At 39.2% G+C, this 13,737-nt stretch overlaps 1 protein-coding gene across 1 annotated transcript in view; it reads left to right on the top strand.

Annotated features, from left to right (window-relative positions):
• Nucleotides 1-13,737, top strand: part of MLYCD (malonyl-CoA decarboxylase) — a gene marked incomplete at its 5' end in the record, with an annotated part of 40,747 nt that overhangs the window by 7,517 nt on the left and 19,493 nt on the right. Inside the window, 3 exons of the mRNA XM_019535446.1 lie at nucleotides 6,929-7,041; nucleotides 8,936-9,092; nucleotides 9,412-9,561. Coding sequence (XP_019390991.1) covers nucleotides 6,929-7,041; nucleotides 8,936-9,092; nucleotides 9,412-9,561 — 420 coding nt within the window. The remainder of the gene's footprint in view (nucleotides 1-6,928; nucleotides 7,042-8,935; nucleotides 9,093-9,411; nucleotides 9,562-13,737) is intronic.

Below are 13,737 nucleotides of genomic sequence, written 5' to 3'. Positions count from 1 at the left end.
TAGGTATGGTGCCGGTTGTTCCTCCCCAGGTGCATCACCTTGCACTTGTCTGTGTTGAAACCCATCCTATTCTTGTCTGCCCACCCTTGTAACCTTAGATACTGCACATTTAGTTTAGTACTTGCTTAATAATGAACTAAATGCACAGTACCTAGAGTTACTGTGCATTAGCACTGTCACATGATTATTTAGTGATGCTAAGCTAATATGCAGTAAATAACACTGTGCAGTAGGTTATTAGCACAGTTTGTGCTGTGACGCTTTACTGTATGGTGTTATTAGACTAATGCACAGTAAGTGTCTTGTGTAGATATACCCTGTGTGAACATCTTGCAAGTAAGTATGAATTTGTATCTGAGGATAGTATGGTCAGCTTAGACAGCAGCATCAAGACTGAAAGCCAGGGCAGTGGGGGCCAACCTCTTTGGCAGGTGTGCCACAAATAAGCCCAATATCTTCCTGAGTGCCATTTTAATTCTTTTCCCCATCTGCTTTCTGCTCCCTGCCCTGTGCTACACGCCTGATCTGCTGTTCTGCTTTCTGCCTCCTTTACTGTGCTCCCCAAACTGGTGCATGCCACACAAAGGCTGCCCATGCCACCTGAGGTGCACACATGCTGCAGGTTGGCTGCCCCTGGGCTAAGGAAAATGAGTAGATTCCTCTAACTAGATGCTAAGTCTTCCTGTGAATTTGTACAAGGTGAAAAATACTTCTGACCAAGATGCAGTGTTTCTATTCAGGTATATCTACTAGTAGAAGTTCAGTAGATGATTAAATTGGCAGGAGCTGTTGTACGTGTGGTTCCCCCACCCCCCCGCCTCCTTGAGGACACAAAAATGTTTTCTGGCATTGGGAGCAGGAAGAAATTCTTTTTTAAAACCATCTGGGACTTTTTCTTCAATTGGTTTGCCTGAAGTTTCTTTCCATTAAAGTGTTGTCAGTAGAAAAATTCAGATGCCAGTGTAGTAACTATAAAAGTAGGCCATGGAGATAACAGAAGAGCATAGTTTATGCAGACACCCACTTGTAGTTGGTTTGTTGTTTTTGGGGTTTTTTTTTTTTTCATTTTCAGAATGTATACAACCAAACAGTACAGACATGAATCTGGGAACTTCTTTTTATGTGTGTATTTGCAGGGCTGGGGAATTGTAGAAAAAAGATAGATACCCTTGGTTCCAAAAGAGACTTTCAGAATACATTACTATCTTCTGCTGGGATCTTGCTTTTGTTTAAAATCTCTGGAGTGTTCCTTATTCTTAATTCTCCAGCATGCAAAGAGATTTTTCTGTTAGTGTATTTCCCAATTCCATAGTGTGAAATACTTCAGGGAGAGAATAAATAAAAGAATAGTTTTACAGATGCAAATTAACACTTACAAAAGTGGAGTCAGGGAAGTTTAATGAACAATATCTATCACACATCAGACAAAACCAAACATTTTATGGACCAGATTACCAGAATAGTCTGGATGCAAGTGGAAGAGATGACCAGGGTCACTTGAAAATACCTTGGTTTCAGTGAATTCCTGTTGGACTGTAAATGGTACTTATGGTCTAAATATAGAGCAACAAAAGCATGCAAGAAATTAAGGAAAAAAATTTGTAGATTGTGGTTAACTAGGTAGTGGGAGAGCTTAGCTGGTAAGAAAAAATGCATCTGTTCTTCTCACCAATGGAATCTGAATTTTGCACAGACTCCATTGCTAGCAGTAATTGCTTCAGAAAAGTCCTCCATTTTTTACTGTAAAGCTGATGAATGCAGCTTATCTGTGTGTGTATACCAAACTTTCAGGTACTACTGTACCCTCCCTTCTGGCACAGTTATCCCAAACTGATGGCTCGATTGCCTTATACAGAACTTTAACTACTGCCATTTCATACTGTATTGCCTGTAAACTTACCTACCTGCAAAACTAGCAAGTCACCAGGAAAGCAGAGGTAGAAGTTTATTTAGCGTACAAAAATTAATTCCAGCAAGGATACCTGATCCCAGGCCCCCAAATAAAGGGCTGGCCCAAAGATCAAATCTGATCTTTTTTGTTTTATAGCAAAACTATGGAGATGTATATGATTAAAAAATGTAGACTCATTTTTTAGAGACCGATATATGGATAATTTAAAAAAGTAAGATATTAAATAGTGATCTAGTATGCAGCATTGCTTTAACTTACAGTCAGGTGGAAGATACCTGTTGTAGGCTTACAGTTTTTTCCTAATGAGTTTCCAGCACTTTTCCTTGCAGAAATAAATATTGGAGTGAAATTTGATCACTTAAAAAGGCCTGTCAAAGGCAAACAGCAACTTCCTTCTATTAAAGTGAAGGTTAAATAATGTGGAAACTCAGTGAGTACCCAAATTCAGAAATGCAGTATCTAACCTGATGATAAATACAACTTCATGTGTTGTGCAAACAAGGGGAGGCAAACCTACCTGGGACCCCAGACTAGATCTGGCACAGGGCACCTGGGGCAGCGGCTGTGGAGGCTGTAGCCATGGCGGGTCTGGAGGTGGCAAGGACTTGCTACAACTGGTGGGGATTGCATTAACTAGAGTGCTGTTTGAGATAAACTTCACTTAATTTCTCTTCTGTGTTTATTTCTCAGTCCTTTGTTTGCCTTTAGAGAAAAATGTTTTGTACAGCCCTGCTAATTAGTGTGCAGATATAAGATAAAGATTTGTATGGATGGAAGCATAATCAACGGGAAACTACCAGGTCTGTTATAGTGCCAGAAGGTTAACACATCTGACTAATGCTGTTAAATCTGAAATAGAAAATTTCGACTGACAGGGAAGGCTAGCAGAGCTGGAACTGACCTATGCAAAACAGAAAGGTTGACTTCTGGCAAAATTATCCGATTCTTTTTTTTCCCCCCCCTTCTACGTGGAGTTTTTCACATAATTTTTCCCCTGCTATGTGGGAAAATGATGTGTGGCCTTTTCATACTCCTGGCAAGGATTAGGTAGTATCAGTAAATATGTGCCTTTCAAACTAAGACTTCATTTGAGCTAGGGTCTCACTGAAGCAGTAGGTGGAAAATGAAGTGGGATACTTGCTTTTGAGAGGAAGGGGAAGATTTGTTCAATGACTAAAACTGATCTTTATTTTTGCTTAGTTATATTTTACCTGAAACCTATCAACTTGAAGAGTTGATGTATCTGGGTAATGCAAATTAGCGAACATCAAAAGTTGTGGTTAGGAGGAAGGGAGGAGGTGGTAAGTGGAGACTCATATCTATTAAACTTTTACATATAAAGGGAATGTGGCAAACTTGATTTAAGTCTGTACCTGGGTTTGGAGAAAAGCCAACATTTGGGGATGGATTTACCTTGCAAACTCCATTATCATGTCATTATCGCCAACTTGGCTGTAGGAGTTTTTCAGGAAGAACTAATTTAATTAAAAATTGAGGTAGATTAGTATAGATTGAAATAATCTGATTTTAATTGGCTACAGGCAATCTGGAATTGCAAATTCTAGAGTTATTTTAGCATGGTGTTTTTAAAGGGTAAAACATGCTTCAAGTGATAAGAACAATTTTCATTTTTGGATTACTTGTAGCAATTACCTTGGCCATGGAATTTTCCTTTGATGTGTGCCTCTTAAAAACACTTTCACTCTTAACTTCGTTAGGGCACTGTAGAAAATTCTTAAACTTTGTTAGGATGGTCCTTGGACCATATCAATGCTTTGGAAAAGGTTTTTTTAATTGTTCTAAAAATATAGTGAATGAGGACACAATGGGGAATTATCTGTGTTTGTATATTAGGTAAATGTACAGACTATTCAACATGAAGTTGATGAACCAAGCTACTGCTTATTAATTGGAGAATGCTCTAGGAATGGCAGTGTCACATAAGCCTAAAACCATGGCCAGGTGGTCAGTAATTTGTTGAACTTTTTTTTCCTTTTTCAAATAAGGAATTTGAATTTTTGGTATAATATAGACTAGCATAAAAAGGAATTGCCAACAGCATCTCACAGAAACACATTGTTTAGAAGCAGGGGTTCTGGTTTTTTCTGAGTTTTAAAAAAATCCTCACTTTCCGGTTTAAAAACAAAAATAACCCCACAATTAAAATGAAACCATATGATATTTGATAACGATACACACTGTATTAATTGGTTTTTTTAATAGATATAGATAGATGTATATGTGTGTGTATCTATAAATTATTTATTAGTGGTGTTTTCTTTAAATCACAGAAAAATGTGGAGGATTTGGGGCCACTCTTTTAACTCAAAATTGGGTGGGTTTTTTTGAATCGGCGAAAACCAGGACCCCTGCTTAGAAGATCTGTACTTTGTTTAGGGTTGAAAATAATTACTTTGGTGTAGAAATAATTCTAGATTTGTAAATCTTCAATAAAACAGCTGACAACACTTAAGCGCTATTACTGTACTGCAGTGCATCTCCCTGAAATCCCCGTGTTTTATCACATACGACATGCCCTCAAATAAACCATTCACCTTGATTTTTGGAAGGCAGAAAGCAGGGGAGCAAGAAGATTTTTTCAGACTGTGCGAGATAGTTAGTTAGTCCTCTTGGAAACGGGAGTGTCTAGAAAGCATGGCATCCCAGGAGTGTGTGACAGAAAGACCCTATTGCCTTCCCCAGACTGGTTTTTGGGATACCACACTTCCTGGAGACTGTTCCCAGGAGACATACTCTGTCAAAGATAGGCCCCAGACCTTTGCAACTACTGCAAGTACTTCTTTATGTAAAGTGCCTGTGAAGTGTTGCTTCTGCATCACAGGCCTCATCAGGATCCTGCCAGCAGCTTACATGCTGCTTCCGGCGCAAACCATAGTGGTTAGTCAATAGCTGCGGCTGTGAGAGGGTTAATATGGGACTCTGTCCCTTCAGCTTGCTGAGTCTGAGACAAGTAGGGGTTGTCATCTTGGCAGCTGCATGTCGTGCCCAGTCTCCAGGCTAGTGAAGAAAACAGCTTCTCTGCTTAATATGCACATCTGACTTTTGGGTAAAAAGTGTGTATTTGTGTGCAAGAAAATAGGGTATTACAGACAACAGTTATATTTATATTTGCGACATACTGCCACAAAGCTTTGAACCCCTTTTCTAAATTTCATGCTTTTATGCTGCCTTTTCACTTAAAGTTTCAGATTTAGGCAGATGATTTCTCTTAAATTTTATGTAAGCTGTGTGCGAGAGCACAGCCTATTCCAGGGTTTACATCTTTTGTTTGATGTCCTGCACTTTGCCAGAGTGACGGAAGATGATGTGTTGTAGGAAAGCTTGCTAGGGGCACTTTGAGCTAGAGCAGCCTTAACATTCTGTTTCATGTGCTGTGGTCTACACATAAGTGATAAGCCTTCAGGATACGTTTTTAAGTTCACTTTGTGTGTACTGTTAAGAACTATTACTGACAACCAAGCTGAATGCTAAACACAGGGTGTACTGTATTTTCCTTGGTGAATTGCTCGGCGTTAAGCAGAGATCTAGGTCCAGAACGTTATGTGGGACTATTATCAGGCCCTTATTTCAATCAGAAAATCTTGGCATCCAAGTGGATGCATGCATCCAAGGAAATGCATGATTTGAGATTCAGTTTTTCAGCATTAAGAGATCATTCAAATGCTGTTCCGGTCTGTCCTTTTTCCGCTGAACTCTTTCGGTGGTTTTGTTTCATTAACATATCTTTTACCATAAAGAGTGTGCAGTTTCTTGTTGACACTTTTATCATTTTAGACCAAGGATATCAAAATTTTCTTGCCCCATGGGCCAGATGAATGGTGGGTGGCTAGATCAAGCCCACACCCCACTGCTTTCTCTTCCATGCTAGGTCCAGCACATGTAGCTCTTGCTCTGGACCAGACAGCCTGGGACTGCGTTGTACATGGCTCTCGTGCATGGCTGGTCCAGGACACAGCCTGTGTACGGTGTCCATTCCAGCCGGTCTGGGACACGCACTGCACGTAGTTCCACCCTGGAGCAGCCAGGAGGAGTGCTGTGTGCAGCTTGAGTCCTGTAGCGGGTGCCACAGACAGCATGTGTCTTGGGCAGGTGCCATGTGTAGTGCATGTCCCGGACCGGCTGGGGTGGGTGCCGTGTGCAGCATATATCCTAGGTCCAGTGCGCGGGGCTGGTGCAGCACACTGTACATGAGTCAACTCTTGACCCAGGGGCAGCACTGGGGCTGGATGAGGGGCTCTGTGGGATGGATCTTTAACATCCTTCTTTGAGATATAGTGTGAGAAGTTTTTCTATTACTTTGAGCTTGTGCAGTTTTTACCATAAAAGTCCGGAGGGGAGCCACGTGCATGATCAGAGAACAGGAGAACAGGCCTATGAAGAGAGGCTGAGAGCCATGGGACTCTTCAGCCTGGAGAAGCAAAGGCACAGGGGTGACTTGGCAGCAGCTTATAATACATAAAGGGTGTGTATCAGGATCTGGGGGAACAACTGTTCACTAGAGCATCCCAAGGGGTGACAAGGTCCAGTGGCCACAAATTCCTCCAAGACCGTTTTAGGCTGGACATGAGGAGACTTCCTTCCTGTCTGAGCCCCCAAGGCCTGGAATAGACTCCCCCCAGAGGTGTTGCAAGCACCTACTCTGGACTCTTAAGAAACATTTGGATGCCTATATCTTGCTGGGATCCTTTGACCCTAGCTGATGTCCTAACCCTGGGGCAGTGGGCTGGACCCAATGACCTTGCAAGGTCCCTTCCAGCCCTAATGTCTATGAAATCTATGAATTTTGCAATCTGTTCCTCAGACAGATCCAGCAATGTTCTTACGTTTTCAATATGACAGTAGTTTTGGTTTGGATTTGTGGATGAGGGAAGGGTGTGTGGCTTTTTGATTGATTTTTAAATACTATCTGCAAAAGAATCAAGGTAGCTTAAACCCCAATCTTTATGATACATCCAGTTTATTTAAAGTAATTGGTTTTTCTTCTCTTAATTGCAGGAAATGAATGGGGTACTGAAGAGCATGCTTTCAGAATGGTTCTCTACAGGTTTCCTAAACTTGGAGCGAGTCACTTGGCAGTCACCTTGTGAAGTGCTTCAAAAGATTAGTGAGTAAGTACTGACAATTATTGATGCTCACTGATATAGCTGAACACTAAGTTGGCCAGTCTGGAGAGACAGCTGTGCAGATCCTCTGTGCCAGGGTTTGGCAACCTGTGGCCTGTGGTTGGATCTGGCCTAAAAAGGTCCAGCCTGCTCCAAGGTGGCATCGGGGACTGAAGGCATGCAGCTGTGCCATGCTGCCCTTCCTCTTCACAGTTCCCCCCTCCTTGCTGCTTTTACACTGGGGCTTACCCCCAGTGCAGAATTTGCTTCTCTCCATTGCCACTGGGTCCAGGGACTGGCAGTGAGGGTAAACTTAAGCAGTTTGGGCTGTGTAGAGGGCAGAGATTTGTGGCCTGTGACACAGCCTGAGTTGGAAGTGGTGGTCAGTGGTTGCTGACCCCTGCCCTACACTTCTGAAATGTCTATTTGTGATATACTGCAAAGTATGGTGAAGAAATCACAACTTTAAGGATGTCTGTTGACTTCTTTCTTTGTAGCAGAATTGTGTGAGTACTAAAGAGTGTCCTAACCTTTAAGTCTATCCATACTAGGACCATATTCAATATACTTTAAAGAATGTAGATGAGTACACTTGAACCAAAGGGAAATGTTTCTTCCTGTAAAAAGGAATACAGTCAGCTTTGGTAGTGGTTTAACTCCACCAAATGAGTAGTTAATGTAGTTTACCAATACAGTGTATGTATTGTATATTTTTAAAATTTAGCTATTGTGCTCAGTGGTCAGATAAAATACACAGAGCTTAGTATAGAATAAAAATTGTAATCGTGTTGAAGCTTGTATAAATGGCCCGATAGTCAAAACTGTTTTCTGTTTCTCCTGTCCTATACACAACTCACAACAATTCAGTGGGAAAAAGTATGAATTGGCGTTCTGTTGAAGTTTTTCAATATGTGACCTTCATGGAAAGCTCTGAAGACAGTTGAAGCTCTAAAGAAAAGAGTTGGGGTAGCAGGCAACTTCTGCCATTCCTTTTGGCACAAAGAAGGAAAAACAGTGATAGAGGTCATGCTTGCAAAATAAATAACTAATAAAAATCATAGTCTCTCAACTAAAGACTGCAGCATAAGAATTCTGAGACTGAAGTTTTCCATAGTGTATATCAAGGGGAAAAAGAAACGAGAGATTATAAAAAGGAATGATTAAAACTTGACTGAAGAAGTTTATGCTATGTACAGTTTAAGAATTTGAGTTCATCATGTAACTAATGAAAACTGAAGGAGTTGTATGGAGTACTAAAACTGAGATGAGAGTTCACATTCTTGTTTCTCCATGAAACTTTTGTAATAAATTACAAAGCTCCTTTCTCTAATGTCTAGGTTCTGTTTAAAGGCAAGTGACATTATTGTCCTTAAAATTAATGTATTAAAAATGGGATGAGTTTGGAAGGTAGGGAGGTTTGTAAATACTATTAAGGACGAGCTCCAAGAGTTTTGGTCAGCATTCCTGTCCAGCAAGCACTTCACCCTCATACAATTATTTTTGAAGCTTTCAGAGCACTTACAAAGATGCTTAAATATTATCTCTATTTTACAGATGGGGAAACTTATGCCTGAGGGATATGAGATATCTATGCTCACATAGTGAATAAATGGCATAATGATCTAAATCAGATATCTTGTATAAGTCAGAAAGCACAAACTATTATTTCAAATTTGTAGTGAATTTATGTAACAAGGTTAGAGACAGTATATGTGAGAGAAGGATATTGCACAATATAGTAGGTAATAGTTTAAGTCTGGAATTTCATGTTCTCTTTTGATCTGCCCTGTTGAACTCAGTTTTGCCAATGGCAGCAGGAGAAACATGGGCTAAGAGTGCATGTCAGGAGAATTCTGTTTTTAGATGAAAATCTGACTGTCTTCTTGTACATCCTATTCAGAGCTGAAGCTGTTCACCCTGTTAGAAATTGGGTTGACATAAAGCGTCGAGTTGGGCCATACAGAAGGTGCTACTTTTTTTCACACTGTGCAATTCCTGGGGACCCATTGATAGTCTTGCATGTAGCACTGACTGATGAAATATCCAGCAGCATCCAGGTACAGTCAACAGCATATTCAGTACACATTTCAGTGATCACATTTCAAAATATGCCTGTTAGAGAAGCTGATTTAAGAATGGTTGAGAAATCTTTGTTTAAAATCCCGGTTTGATTCCCAGTACTACTGTTTCCCAATTGTTTAAAGAAACTCTGTTGACCTTTGTCTTAAATATACATACATATTTGATGTATGCTTCAGTAGATTCTGAGTAAAAAATGGGAAAAGAGGATTGTCATTAATTAATTAACAAGCAACTAAATGAAGTATATTTTTTGGTTTCATTAGTAACTTTTTAAAAAAATCTTTATTTTCCCAGGCAATTGTGAAAGAAGTTTCACATACGGAAATAGAAGATATGAACAAAATCACTACAGCAATTTTCTATTCAATCAGTTTGACTCAGCAGGGGCTGCAGGGTGTAGAGCTGGGAAATTACCTCATCAAACGAGTTGTTAAGGAACTTCAGGTAGGTGTGGCAAATGACACTTGGCTAGTTCTCCTCCGTTCCAGTTTCCAGTGTCTCACTGTTCAAAAATGTGGAACTGGTCTGGAGGTCTTTAAAGATTCAGAGTGCATTTTTTCTCTGCATATATACTAAATGAGTACTAGAGTTAACTGTTGACCTCTTGATCATCTGATTTTTTTTTTTTTAAAGTGACCTGTGGTGCTGCAACTCATAACAGTTGCTTTTTAGTAAAATATAACTCTTAGCAGTCCCAATTATATAGGATTTCTCTTTTCAGAACTCAGTTTTTTCAGCTCATTAAAGTATGTGTTGCCGTTGATATATATGTATATTCCAACATACCCTTTTGTGTTTGAAATTTTACACAAATTAGCTTTTCAAGGGTCAGATTCTAATGAGATTGTTAATAATGAGATTAAGGCTAGAGAAGAAGATAAAGCTCATAAGATATCACACTCTACTTGTGTTCATAGTGGATAACAGCATAACTGCCAGTAAATGTTATTACTTGGCATAACTTGTTATAAATGTTTTTATTAATGACTTTAAGATTTTCAACTTCAACTGTTTAAAATTTGTGAAGCTTTCATAATTTATAACTAGTGTATAGCAGTTTGTCTGTATAGTACAAACTGAGGATGGAAGTATTAATAAATCTAGATTCATGGTAAGGTACTAGCTTTTAAAATAATAGCAGTGGCAAAGTTATCTATGTCAATATATTTACCAGCTACAGGCATTTCACTCTATTGAGCGGTACTTGTCTATTCTAATTAGAGTTGATCAAAATTTAATACAAATCCTTCTTCTCTTTTTATAGAAATGTTTTCCCCTTAACACTGAAATTTCCCAACCTACTTTTAATTACAATTGAATAGCACTCTAGCATGATCCCAAATAATCCAAATGGTGTATCATTGCAGAAATCATTAGAAACAGAATGGCAGTGGTAATTGGTGTGGGCTATCATTTATGAATGTATGTGAGCACATGTCTGAAATTTTGTATTGCAATGAGAGCATCTGTCTCTGACCATTCAGGACTTTTGGGGGAAAAGGAATATGTTTTGTGTTAACAGGTTTTGGAAATGTTAGTCCATATGTTTATATGCACCACTATGTTGACTCTTAAGTTAATAATTTACATATATGTAAATGATAAGTGCTCTGACTGTTTTAATCAGAAAGGCATGCATCGCCCTCAAGCTATTGAACTTTACATGGGTCACTTTGTACCTTAACAAGCTTAAAAAGAAGAGTAATAACTAACAGTTGCTTTGAACTATAAGTAATATAGCTAAAATGAGTGAAAAGACTGAAAGGGTAAGAAATATTTAGTTTTCAACAATGCCATGTGTTAATTAAAAAGTACTTTTCACTTGATAGGGCACCTATTTAAGGAATGCTGGCTTGCAGCAAGACGCACATTATCGTCAGAAATTGCCCAGATTCTGTTGGGAGAGTCTGGTTTCCTGTTACAGAGTTTGCCATTTTTGGGTTTTGGATGGGTATGTACGTGAGGTAAACCTTTAAAAAGACAACTGAATGTAATAAGTGTTAAATTAAGTTCCACTACTTTGCTTCGCTTGCAGTGTGCTAAAAACAAACTCTCTTAATCAGCTGTATCTTCTCTGACAGCCCTAAAAGTATAAGGGCCACCATTGCTACCTTGTTTAAGAAGAACAGCTTAAATGTGCAAGACAATGTGTTGATCTGCCTAAATTTCTAGGCAGGAGGGGGCAGCAAGTGATACTCATTCAGACAAATGGTTTAGTCATAGATATTGTGAAGGAGATTGAATTCCAGAAATGTTAAATCAACCATATGCTTGCGTTTGGCTAGATCTGCTCTACAATTGTATAGGTATCTTTGTAAACTTGTTTCTCCTATTATTATTACAAAATGGGTGAAAGCTCCATTTCACTGTCAGTAAAGGGAATACTTTACTGTATAAAATATTCAGCGATTCTTAAAAAGCCCAGTCTTGCATCTTTGGTGATGGCAGAAATCAAATTATCCAAAACTTTGGCATTTTGTCACAAGTAGTACCCTTTTCCATAGCAGTGGGAATGAACAAGTGTTTCATTGAAAAGACAAACTAGTGTATATGAGACAGATGGATTGACTGTACTTACTAATTGTTAATAACTCTTGAAGCCATATTAAGGTTGCTGCTTATAGCCAGCGATGACTACTGGACTTCAGATTAATTATTCCACAATCTGAGATTTTAGCAGTTGTTAGAAACTGTGTACGATTAGTCAGATTTTACTATGACATAATTTAAAGTTGTTTTTTTCCCCTTGACTACAGTATTTAGCCAAAACGTTTCTTCCCGCAACCTCCCACCATGCTTTCTTATTCTGCTTCTCTACTTTTAGATCAAGTTGTGCAATCCACCTAGTTTCCTGACAGAAAGAAAATATTAAATAAATTCATGCAGTTATCTTGAAGACTGATTTCTTTACAATTGAGTTGCTCTTATAAAATAACCTCATTGACAATGTATTGTTCGCCCCAAATTGCGTTGAAAAGTAGTGGAATTAAGGACCTAAGCATAACATCCAGAATATGACTTATGCAGCAGATCTGTGCATCTGTGTTTACTTGGAATTTCAGCATACACTAAGCAGGTAAGCACCACTTATGTGAAAAGTGTAAAATCCAAACTTTTGAGTCACACATACTTCCCCTACCTAAACACATATTGTCAATCAAGTCTTGTGTGTAAGAACCAGTAAAACCTGTGATGGCTTATTTTTCCTCTGCTGTGGGATCTCTGTACTGTAAAAATTGGATTTCAGTTGTACCTTAATTTATTATATAAAATTCTTTTGTCGAAGTATTCTTGTGGTTTTATGAAACACTTTATCAATTTTGGCTGAGGGCCTCTAAAGACATTTTACTCGTATATTATTGCCTCTGGCACAAAGAACTCCGTTAGTATTGGAAACTAAAAATCTTCCATGTAGTTTTTAGTTGGCGAGGGAAAAGAAAAACAACCTTCTTGCCCGTCACTAAAATGTTGCGTTCTACTATGCGGTGTTATTTGAAAATGCATGATTATTTTGATTATGTTTTTACATACATTTGGGACTAATGTACTTTAAATATTATGACAATATTAGGAGTATAATATGCATACTCTTAAAATATTTCAGTATACCTAAACTACCAGGAAAAGTATTAAATTACATTAGGGAGATGCATGGAACTCCTACATAATTCCAGTGTTATAAGAAAGAGCACAGTTTTGACAGCTGCCATGTAACAAAACAATGCATACCCACAAGAAGGTGATAATAAACTACCATAACTTTGTATGTTGTCCTTTTGGGCATCTTGCATCAAGTGCCATAAATACTTTTTAAGATGTTAAGAAATGAGAATAGCTAAATTTGTGAAACTTCAGATTCACAAACAATTATTGTTATGGCTGCCTGCCCCTCAACCCGCTGCAACACCTCCACTGGGCTCGGTACGTGAGACTACATCATTATACGCTATTTTAGCTGAATATGATAAAACATGATAGGTCCATTTGAGCTCTTCCCTTCTCATTAGGAATGTACTCACTCCAAGACTGCTTGGAGCAGAGAGCTTGTATTTTATAGACAATGAAGGCTGGAAGGGACCTCAGGAGGTCACATCTAGTCCATCCCCCTGCTGCAAGCAGGACCAGCCCCAACTATATCATCCCAGCTGAGGCTTTGTCTAGCTGGGTCTTAAAAACCTCAAAGGATGGAAACTCCACCGCCTCTCTGGGTATCCTGTTCCAGTGCCTTATTACCCTCCCTGTGAGAAAGTTCTTCCTCATAATATCTAACCTAAACTCTCCTTGCTGCAGCTTGAGCCCATTGCTCCTTGTTCTGTCATCTGCCATGACTGAGAACAGCCCATCCTCTTCGAGCCACCATTTAGGTAGTTGAAGGCTGCTATTAAATCCCCCCACTTTTCTCTTCAGATTAAATAAGCCCAGTTCCCTAAGCCTTTCCTTGTCAGTCATATGCCCCAACTCCCTCACCATTTTTGTTGCCCTCCATTGAACTCTCTCCACTTTATCAACATCCTTTCTTTAGTGGGGGGCTCAAAACTGAACACAGTACTCCAGATGTGGCATCACCAGTGCTGAACAGAGGGGATGAATCATTTCCCTTGATCTGCTGGCAGCAGTCCT

Source organism: Crocodylus porosus, unplaced genomic scaffold, assembly GCF_001723895.1.
Source record: "Crocodylus porosus isolate Cpor-Errol unplaced genomic scaffold, CroPor_comp1, whole genome shotgun sequence".
Classification (NCBI taxonomy): domain Eukaryota; kingdom Metazoa; phylum Chordata; order Crocodylia; family Crocodylidae; genus Crocodylus; species Crocodylus porosus.
The sequence above is the reverse complement of the archived record's forward strand: the minus strand, read 5'-3'. Positions and strand labels throughout refer to the sequence as shown.